General features: G+C 44.4%; 1 protein-coding gene across 1 annotated transcript in view; it reads left to right on the forward strand.

Moving 5' to 3' along the window:
• The window catches only part of CFAP221 (cilia and flagella associated protein 221), a 120,095-nt gene that overhangs the window by 64,358 nt on the left and 43,966 nt on the right, over positions 1 to 11,771 (forward strand). Inside the window, exon 14 of the mRNA XM_011941714.1 lies at positions 3,576 to 3,674. Within this exon, the coding sequence (XP_011797104.1) occupies positions 3,576 to 3,674 (99 nt within the window). The remainder of the gene's footprint in view (positions 1 to 3,575; positions 3,675 to 11,771) is intronic.

An 11,771-nucleotide genomic window follows, 5' to 3' on the forward strand; every position in this document is an offset into this window, starting at 1 on the left:
TTTTCAGAATGTTCCCATGTTTTTGCAAGTAAAGCATCAAAACTTGTAATTCATGTTTCTCTTGAAATGAACAGCATTACATACTTTGGCCACTCCTTTTCATCCCTCTACTTTCTTGTTTTGGGTCTCCTTTTTTGTTTTCCTTCACTCTCTAAACCCCTGTCCGCAGGTCATCAAGGTGGATCCCTGGGCCCCTGTTCATTATCCCCCTTCCCTTGGTAGAAAGGATACAGAATCAGAAGTCAGAAGCCAGAGTTCTAATTACAACTCTATGACAGATTTGGGACCTTGGCAAGTCTCTTGGCTGTGGTGCCTTACTGTTCTCAAATGTAAAATGAGTACTGTGGCCCCATCCACCTGATTATCTCTGTCTTGTAATATTAGTTCATTTTCACACTGCTATGAAGAAATACCCAAGGCTTGGTAATTTATAAAGGAAAAAGGTTTAACTGACTCACAGTTCTGAATGGCTTGAGAGGCCTAGGAAACTTACAATCATGGCAGAAGACGAAGCAAACACTTCCTTCTTTTCATGGTGGCAGGAATGAGAAGAATGGAAACCAAGCCAAGGGGGAAGCCCCTCATCAAACCATCAGATCCTATGGAAACTAAGTCACTAACATGAGAACAGGATGGGGAAACTGCCCCCGTGATCCAGTTATCTCCACCTGGTCCCTCCTGTGACATGGGGATTGTGGGAACTACAATTCAAGATCAGATTTAGGTGGGGACACAGCCAAACCATATCATTCTGCCCCTGGCCCCTCCCAAATCTCGTCCTCACCATTTAAAACACAATCATGCCCTTCCAACAGTCCCCCAAAGTCTTCACTTGTTCTAGCATTAACTCAAAAGTCTCAGTCCAAAGTCCCATCTGAGACAAGGCAAGTCCCTTCCACCTATGAGCCTGTAAAATCAAAAGCAAGTTAGTTACTTCCTAGATACAATGGGAGTACAGGCATTCAGTAAATATACCCATTCCAAACGGGAGAAATTGGCCCCATGCAAGCTAGAAATTCAACAGGGCAGTCATTAAACCTTAAAGATCCAAAATGATCTCCTTTGACTACATGTCTCACATCCATATCATGCTGATGCAAGAGATGGGCTTCCATAGCATTGGACTGCTTTGCTCCTGTGGCTTTGCAGGGTACAGCCTACCTCCCAGCTGCTTTCACAGGCTGGCATTGAGTGTCTGTGGCTTTTCCAGGTGCACAGTGCAAGCTGTCAGTGGATCTAGCATTCTGGGGTCTGGAGAATGGCAGCCCTCTTCTCATAGCTCCACTAGGCAGTGCCCTGGTGGGCACTCCGTGTGGGGGCTCCAACCCTACATTTCCGTTTGTACTGCGCTAGCAGAGATTCTCCATGAGGGCTCTACTCGTGCAACAAACTTCTGCCCGCACATACAGGTGTTTCCATACATCCTCTGAAATCCAGGCAGAGTTTCCCAAACCTCATTTCTGGACTTCTGTGCACCCACAGGCTCAACACCATGTGGAAGCTGCCAAGGCTTGAGGCTTTCACCCTCTGCAGCCATGGCCTGAGCTGTACCTTGGCCCCTTTTAGCTATGACTGGGACACAGGGCACTGAGTCCCAAGACTGCACAAAGCAGCAAGGCCCCAGGCTCAGCCCACTAAACCATTTTTCCCTCCTAGTCTCCAGACCTGTGATGAGAGGGGCTGCCATGAAGACCGCTGACATGTCCTGGAGATATTTTCCCCACTGTCTTAGTGATTAACACTTGGCACCTCGTTACTTATGTAAATTTCTGCAGCTGGCTTGAATCTCTTCTCAGAAAATGGGTTTTTCTTTTCTATTACATCATCAGGCTGCAAATTTTCCAAACTTTTATGCTCTGCTTCCCTTTTAAGCATAAGTTCAATTCCAAACCATATCTTTGCGAATACATAAAACTGAATGCTTTTGACAGCACCCAAGTCACATCTTGAACACTTTGCTCTTGAGAAATTACTTCTGCCAGATACGCTAAATCATCTCTCTCGAGTTCAAAGTTCCGTGGATCTCTAGGGCAGGGGCAAAATGCCCCCAGTCTCTTTGCTAAAACAAAGCAAGAGTCATCTTCATTCCAGTTCCCAACGAGTTCCTCATCTCCACCTGAGACCACCTCGGCCTGGACTTCATTGTCCATGTTACTATCAGCATTTTGTTCAAAGCCATTCAACAAGTCTCTAGGAAGTTCCAAATTTTCTCACATTTTTCTTCTTCTTCTGAGCCCTGCAAACTGTTCCAATCTCTGTCTGTTACCCGGTTCCAAAGTTGCTTCCACATTTTCGAGTATCTTTATAGTAGCACCCCACTCCTGGTACCAATTTACTGTGTTAATTCGCTTTCACTCTGCTCTGAAGAAATACCTGAGGTTGGGTAAATTGTAAAGGAAACAGATTTAATTGACTCACAGTTCCACATGGCTGGGGAGGCCTCAGGAAACGTACAATCATGGCAGAAGGGGACATAAACACATCCTTCACATGGCTGCAGGAGTGAGAAGAATGAGCACCAAGCAAAGGGAGAAGCCCCTTACAAAAACCATCAGATTTCTTGAGAACTAACTGACTATCATGAGAACAGGATGGGGAAAACTGCCCCCGTGATTCAATTACCTCTACCTGGTCTCTCCCACAACACATGGGGATTATGAGAACTACAATTCAAGATGAGATTTGGGTGGGGCACAGCCAAACCATATCACTGGTTAAAAGTCTAACTTCTAATTTTAACAAGGATAAAATTCTAATCTCCCACCTCCATCATTCTCACTTTTCTTTGCTGGTTTTGCCGTATCTGAATTATTTTTACCTCATTTCTCCCTGTCCTCCTCCTCACTAGATTTATTCTGGCCACAAAGTCTTGCCAGTAGCTCTTCCATGGGCCCTACCAGAGTCCAACCTTTGGGTGTCCCCCATGACTAATCCAATAGGCTTTTATGTCTGTATAACTGATCGTCTTCCCTCTCCTCTGCAGCTCATGGCATATGCCAAAGTAAGACTGATTCCCTTCTGACGTCTCTTTTTATATCATTTCCTTATTCAAGAACCTACAGTGCCTCAGGCCCTGGCCAGCCTCACTATACCCTCAGGCACTCTTTCCTCCTTATTCATTTACTAACTTAGATACACTGGTGCCTGGGACATGCAGGCACATGTGGGACAATACGTGTGCCAGCACTGGGCATGCAGGGCTGGATAAAGCAGTCCTTCTTCCCAGCCAGGGGATCTCACAGCCCACGCCTTTCAATTCTGGATGCACTGTCAGCACCACCACATGGGTTTGGTGACTTTATTCTTCCTCAAAGTCACGTGTGTTTGCTTGAGCGTTCCTAACTAGACTGTAAGTTTCTTAAAACGCTAATCTTGTCTTCCACTTCTGGCCCCCAACTCAAGAAGTGTTCCTTATGATGCTGTGTACACTAAAAGTGCTTAATAAATAAATGCTCACTAAGCAATACAACAAATAACAACTTGATTTGGGATCAAACTCTAAAATGTTTCTATTAAATGTTTATGACAGGAGTTAAAAGTTAAATGTAAGATGTGCCTATATTTTATATTCACAGAAAATCAAGGAATTTCATCCTACTTTTGATCCACTCATTAATAACACTTGGCTCAGCAGGTCCAGGGCACAAAAACGGTTTCAACAAGTAGCACGCAAGGTAAGTCTCAGCACCAGCTGGAAATGTTGATTTGTTTACTCATCAGCATAAGGAAATCAAGCAATCGTGGTTTGATAACATCTTTATTGAGATACAATTTACATACTGTAAAATTCACCCTTGTAAAATGTACAAGTTAGTCATTTTTAGTATATTTATAGAGCTGGGCAGCCATCACCCCTATCTAATTTTAGAACATTTTTATCACCTCAAAAGGAAACTTTGTGCCCATTTTCAGTCACTCTTCACTCCCTCCTCCCCACAGCCCCTGGCAACCAGTAACTACTTTCTGTCTCTACGGATTTGCCTTTTCTGGACATTTCATATAAATGGAATCATACAATATGCAGCCTTTTAAAAAAATCAACTTACAAATTTATAATTGACACTAATAGTTGTACATATGTATGGGACACAGTGTAATGTTTCAGTGCATGTATACATTGAATAAGGATCAAATCAAGATAATTACCGTATCCATAACTTTAAACATTCAATACATGGCTTTTGGTAACTGCTTCTTTCATATAACTTATTTCCTAGGCTTGTACATATTTTAGCATGTATCAATACTTCATTCTTTCTATGGCTGAATACTATTCCATTGTATGAAGAGACCACATTCTCTTTATCCATTCATCAGTTGATGGAAGTTTCAGTTGTTTTCACCTTTTGGCTATTATGAGTAACAATGGGATATTGATCAGTTACTTCTAGGGAGAAGAACTGAGAATGTCTGAGGGATCGTGCCTCTAGCATCCAGGCTTAATACGTGCCTTTCAGAGGTTTCATCTCCCTTCTGTGGCTTCCTCACCCTCATGCTGGTCCTCCAGTGGCTTCCTGTTATCAGGATAAAATGAAGACTTCTGAGCCTCACATGCTAGTAAAGGGTGTCATGTGACCCTGGTCTGCCCGCAGCCACACCCCTCTAGCAGCCGCTGTCCTCTCATTGTCCCAGTCTGGTCTGCCACACACACGGTACTCATTCCCTGCTACCACCCTGTGAATCTGCTCTCAGTTCTGACTGTAGTGCCTCCCCAGCTGTGCTCCATGGGACTGCACCTGTCCTTTGGGCCAGCCTGAGTCCACTTTTCCTACAAGAGGCTGTCCTTGTGCACTTTAATATTTAGGGGTCTCCTCAGTGCTGTGTGCTTCTTGTGCTGCTGTAAATCTCTCATCTCTGTCACTTGTGTGTGGCTTCCCTGGTGGGCAGGGCCACACTTGAAGCCAGGGAGAGCAGCGGATAAAGCCCAGGCTGTGGAGCAGACTGCCTGCACTAACTCCTGGTGCTTCCTTGCACCTTCTGATCCTAGACAAGTTACATAACCACTGTGCCTTAGTTTCCTCACCTGAACACTGAGGAGAATAATGAGACCTTTCTCAAAGGGTTGTTGTGAGGATCAAATGAATGAATATGTATAAGGGACTTCAAATGTTTGTTACAGCTTGTCTTTCAGGCAGTCTTCTCAGCTTGGACTGGTGACAGTCTAGGTAGAGGGAGGCAGAGCTCACTGCCTTGGGGACCTACTCACCAGCCTCCAAGGCCCCATGACCCTCACCTATTCACCAGCCTCCAAGGCCCAAGAGCCTGTGTCCCTGGTGAGGCTTTCCCTGGGTGGTCTCTGCATATGTGCAAGCAGAGGCCACCACAACATGCTCAGGGCAGGGAACACAGTGGTAAGAAGAGGCAGCACAAAGCTGTGCTCCCAGGGAAGAAAGCACAGCCATTAACAATAGGAAAACAACAGCAAGAGACTGGCCCGGCTGGCGTGTTGCTAATGGGACCACCTTGGTCCTTCTGCATCAAGCTCTCCAGCCTGAAAAAGGGTATCAGCAATGGTGGGCTTTGTTCTGAGTGATGGCTCAGCCTGTTCCTCAAATGCCACAGCAAGCCCCGTCAGTTCTATGTGCCAGTGTGTCCCCAGCCTGATACCTTGCCTAATTTCCTCAACTACAGCCACAGACCAGGCTCCCAGCATCTCTCGCCTGGACCATGGCCATAGGTTCCCCTACATCCAGTGCCACATGGGAGCCAGAGTTGTGTTTGCAAAGCTAAAAGATGACAGTGTCTCTCCCCTGCTGAAACTCTCCAAAGATGTTCTATAACAGTTGAAATAAAATACACAATTTTTATCAAGGCTACCAGGTCACATTGGATTTCTCTGTCCTTTAAACATGTCTGATTTGTTCCGGCATCCTCTCTCAGAACTCTCTTGCCAATATCTTTCCATTGTTGTCCTCTCACCATTCAAGCCTTGCATCAAATCTCACCTCTGCAGAGGCCTTCCCTCATGATCCTTGCATAAGTGGGCAGGCATCCCACCTCCAGCCCCTCCAGTCATGGCCTCAGACATTACCTTCTTATTTTCTCCAGGGTATTTATCTTGTTTTTTTCTCTTAGTATTTATTGTCATCCCACTTCACCTCCTACACACACTTGGAATATCAGCTCCTTGTGGGCAGTACATTTATTTGCTCCTCACTGTATCTCCAGTGCCTTGCACAGGACAGGGCACTGAGTAACCACTTTATAATATGTGTTAAATAAAAGAACCATTTGGGCTGGCAATATGGCCAAAGAGGAACAGCTCCTATCTGTAGTTCCCAGTGAGACCAATGCAGAAGACAGGTGATTTCTGCATTTCCAACTGAGGTACCCGGCCCATCTCATTGGGACTGTTTAGACAGTGGGTGCAGCCCATGGAGGGCAAGCCGAAGCAGGGTGGGGCATCACCTCACCCAGGAAATGCAAGGGGTTGGGGAACTCCTTCCTGTAGCCAAGGGAAGCCGTGAGGGACTGTGCCCTGAGGAACAGTGCATTCCAGTCCAGATACTGCACTTTTCCCATGGTCTTCGCAACCCACAGACCAGGAGATTCTCTCGGGTGCCTATACCACCAGAGCCCTGGGTTTCAAGCACAAAACTGGGTGCTGTTTGGGCAGACACCGATCCACCTGCAGGAGTTTTTTTCATACCCCAGTGGCGCCTAGAACGCCAGTGAGACAGAACCATTCACTCCCCCGGAAACGGGGCTGAAGCCAGGGAGCCAAGTGGTCTAGCTCAGTGAATCCCACCCCCACGGAGCCCAGCAAGCTAAGATCCATTGGCTTGAAATTCTTGCTGCCAGCACAGCAGTCTGAAGAGTTTGGTGGGGGGAGGGGCCTCTGCCATTACTGAGGCTTGAGTAGGCGGTTTTCCCCTCACAGTGTAAACAGAGGCACCAGGAAATTCAAAATGGGCGGAGCCCACTGTAGCTCGGCAAAACCACAGTAGCCAGACTGCCTCTCTAGATTCCTCCTCTCTGGGCAGGGCATCTTTGAAAGAAAGGCAGCATCCCCAGTCAGGGGCTTATAGATAAAACTCCCATTTCCCTGGGACGGAGCACCTGGGGAAAGGGGTGGCTTTGGCGCAGCTTCAGCGGACTTAAACGTTCCTGCTTGCTGACTCTGAAGAGAGCAGCGAATCTCCCAGCACAGTGCTCAAGCTCTGCTAAGGGACAGACTGCCTCCTCAAGTGGGTCCCTGACCCCTGTGCCTCCTGACTGGGAGACACCTCCCAGCAGGGGTTGACAGACGCCTCATATGGGAGAGCTCCAGCTGGCATCTGGTGGGTGCCCCTCTGGGATGAAGCTTCCAGAGGAAGAAACAGGCAGCAATCTTTGCTGTTCTGCAACCTCTTCTGGTGATACCCAGGCAAACAGGGTCTGGAGTGGACCTCCAGCAAACTCCAGCAGACCTGCAGCAGAGGGACCTGACTGTTAGAAGGAAAACTAACGAACAGAAAGGAATAGCGTCAGTGTCAACAAAAAAGATGTCCAAACAATAACCCCATCCGAAGGTCACCAGCATCCAAGACCAAAGATAGATAAATCCACGAAGATGAGGAAAAACCAGCGCAACAAGGCTGAAAATTCCAAAAACCAGAATGCCTCTTCTCCAAAGGATCACAACTCCTCGACAGCAAGGGAACAAAACAGGGTGGAGAATGAGTTTGACAAACTGACAGAATTAGGCCTAGAAGGTGGGTAATAACAAACTCCTCCAAGCTAAAGGAGCATGTACCAACCCAATGAAAGAAAGCTTAAGAACCTTGGGAAAAGGTTAGAGGAATTGCTAATTAGAATAACTGGTTTAGAAAAGAACATAAATAACCTGATAGAGCTGAAAAACACGGCACGAGAACTTCGTGAAGCATACACAAGCATCAAGAGCTGAATCAATCAAACAGAAGAAAGGATATCAGAGATTGAAGATCAACTTAATAAAATAACGCGTGAAGACAAGATTACAGAAAAAAGAATGAAAAGGAATGAGCAAAGCCCCCGAGAAATGTGGGACTATATGAAAAGACCAAACCTATGTTTGATTGGTGTACCTGAAAGTGACAGGGAGAATGGAACCAAGTTGGAAACGACTTTTCAGGATATTATCCAGGAGAATTTCCCCAACCTAGCAAGACAGGCCAATATTCAAATTCAGGAAACACAGAGAACACCACAAAGATACTCCTCGAGAAAAGCAACCCCAAGACACATAATCATCAGATTCACCAAGGTTGAAATGAAGGAAAAAATGTTAAGGGCAGCCAGAGAGAAAGGTTGGGTTACCCACAAAGGGAAGTCTATCAGACTAACAGCGGATGTCTCGGCAGAAACCCTACAAGACAGAAGAGAGTGGGGGCCAATATTCAACATTCTAAAAGAAAAGCATTTTTAACCCACAATTTCATATCCAGCCAAACTAAGCTTCATGAGTGAAGGAGAAATAAAATCCTATACAGACAAGCAAATGCTGAGAGATTTTTGTCACCACCAGGCCAGCCTTACAAGAGCTCCTGAAGGAAGCACTAAATTTGGAAAGGAAAAACTGGTAACAGCCCCTGCAAAAACATACCAAATTGTAAAGACCATCAACACTATGAAGAAACTGCGTCAATTAATGGGCAAAACAACCAGCTAGCATCACATAACAAGGTTAATATCACATAACAATATCACAAGGTTAATATCACATAGCAATATTAACCTTAAATCTAAATGGGCTAAGTGCCCCAATCAAAAGATACAGACTGGCAAATTGGATAGAGAGTCAAGATCCATCAGTGTGCTGTATTCAGGAGACCCATCTCACATGCAATGACACACATAGGCTCAAATATGGAGGAATATTTACCAAGCAAATGGAAAGTAAAAAAAAAAAGCAGAGGTTGGCTGGGCATGGTGGCATGGTGGCTCATGCCTGTAATCCCAGCACATTGGGAGGTCAAGGCAGATGGATTACCTGAGGTCGGGAGTTCGAGACCAGCCTGACCAACATGAAGAAACCGCGTCTGTATTAAAAATTCAAAACTTAGCTGAGTGTGCTTGTGCATGCCTGTAATCCCAGCTACTCAGGAGGCTGAGGCAAGAAAATTGCTTGAACCCAGGAGGCAGAGATTGTGGTGAGCCGAGATCATGCCATCACACTCCAGCCTGGGCAAGAAGAGTGAAACTCTGTCAAAAAAAAAAAAAAAGCAGGGGTTGCAATCCTAGGCTCTGATAAAACAGACTTTAAACCAACAAAGATCAAAAAAGACAAAGAAGGGCATGGTAGAGCAATCAACACAACAAGAAGAGTTAACTGTCTTAAATATATATGCACCCAATACAGGAGCACCCAGATTCATATTCTCAGAGACCTACAAAGTGACTCAGACTCTCACACAATAATAGTGGGACCCCACTTTCAATATTAGAAAGATCAACGGGACAGAAAATTAACAAGGATATTCAGGACTTGACCTCAGCTCTGGACCAAGTGGACCTAATAAACATCTACAGAACTCTCCACCCCAAATCAACAGAATACACATTCTTCTCAGCACTACATCACACTTATTCTAAAATTGGCCACATAATTGGGAGTAAAACACTCCTCAGCAAATGCAAAAGAATGGAACCCATGATAGTCTCTCAGACCACAGTGCAATCAAATTAGAACTCATGATTAAGAAACTCACTCAAAACCGCACAACTACATGGAAACCGAACAACCTGCTCCTGAATGACTACTAGGTAAATAACAAAATTAAGGCAGAAATAAATAAGTTATTTGAAACCAAAGAGAACAAAGACACAACACACCAAAATCTCTGGGACACAACTGAAGTGGTGTTTAGAGGGAAATTTATAGCACTAAATGACCACAGGAGAAAGTAGGAAAAAACTGAAATTGACACCCTAACATCACAATTAAAAGAACTAGAGAAGCTAGCAGAAGACAAATAAATAACTAAGATCAGAGCAGAACGGAAGGAGATAGAGACACAAAAAACCCTTCAAAAATTCAATGAATCCAGGAGCTGGTTTTTTGAAAAGGTTAATAAAATAGATAGACTGCTAGCCAAAGTAATAAAGAAGAAAAGAGAGAAGAATCAAATAGACACAATAAAAAATAATAAAGGGGATATTACCACTGATCCCACAGAAATACAAACTACCATCGGAAAATACTATAAACAATCCTATTCAAATAAACTAGAAAATCTAGAAGAAATGGATAAATTCCTGGACACATACACCCTCCCAAGACTAAATCTGGAAGAAACCGAATCCCTGAATAGACCAATAACAAGTTCTGAAATCAAGACAGTAATAGCCTACCAACCAAAAAAAAGCCCAGGACCAGACAGATTCACAGCCACACTCTACCAGAGTTACACAGAGGAGCTGGTACCATTCCTTCTGAAGCTATTCCAAACCATAGAAAAAGAAGGAGTCCTCCCTGACTCATTTTATGAGGACAGCATCATCCTGATACCCAAAACCTGACAGAGACACAACAAAAAAAGAAAATTTCAGGCCAATATCCCTAATGAATATTGATGCAAAAATTCTCAATAAAATACTGGCAAGCCGAATCCAGGAGCACATCAAAAAGGTTATCCATCACAATCAAGTCAGCTGCATCCCTGGGATGCAAGGCTGGTTCAACATACACAAGTCAATAAACATAATCCATCACATAAACAGAACCAATGACAAAAAATACATGATTATCTTAATAGATGCAGAAAAGGCCTTTGATAAAATTCAACACCCCTTCATGCTAAAAACTCTCAATAAACTAGGTATTGATGGAACGTATCTCAAAATAATAAGAGCTATTTATGACAAACCTGCGAAGACCAGCTCAGTCAGGGAGCCTCTAACCCAGCAGCACTAGAGGAATTAAAGACACACACAGAAATATAGAGGTGTGAAGTGGGAAATCAGTGGTCTCACAGCCTTCAGAGCTGAGAGCCCTGAACAGAGATTTAGCCACATATTTATTAACAGCAAACCAGTCATTAGCATTGTCTCTATAGATATTAAATTAACTAAAAGTATCCCTTATGGGAAATGAAGGGATGGGCCAAATTGAAGGAATAGGTTGGGCTAGTTAACTGCAGCAGGAACATGCTCTTAAGGCATAAATCGCTCATGCTATTGTTTGTGGCCTAAGAATGCCTTTAAGCGGTTTTCCACCCTGGGCAGGCCAGGTGTTCCTTGCCCTCATTCCCGTAAACCCACAACCTTCAAGCTTGGGTGTTAGGGCCATTATGAACATGTCACAGTGCTGCAGAGATTTTGTTTATGGCCAGTTTTGGGGCCAGTTTGTGGCCAGATTTTGGGGGACTTGCTCCCAACACAAACCCACAGCCAATATCATACTGAATGGGCAAAAACTGGAAGCATTTCCTTTGAAAACTGGCAGAAGACAGGGATGCCCTCTCTCACCACTCCTATTCAACATAGTGTTGGAAGTTCTCGCTAGGGCAATCAGGCAAGAGAAAGAAATAAAGGATATTCAGTTAGGAAAACAAGAAGTCAAATTGTCCCTGTTTGCAGATAATATGATTGTATATTTAGAAAACCCCATTGTCTCAGCCCCAAATCTCCTTAAGCTGATAAGCAACTTCAGCAAAGTCTTAGGATACAAAATCAATGTGCAAAAATCACAAGCATTCTTATGCACCAGTAACAGACAAACAGAGAGCCAAATCATGAATGAACTCCCATTCACAATAGCTTCAAAGAGAATAAAATACCTAGGAATCCAACTTGCAAGGGATGTCAAG

Source organism: Colobus angolensis, unplaced genomic scaffold (genome assembly GCF_000951035.1).
Source record: "Colobus angolensis palliatus isolate OR3802 unplaced genomic scaffold, Cang.pa_1.0 Scaffold20, whole genome shotgun sequence".
Lineage (NCBI taxonomy): Eukaryota > Metazoa > Chordata > Mammalia > Primates > Cercopithecidae > Colobus > Colobus angolensis.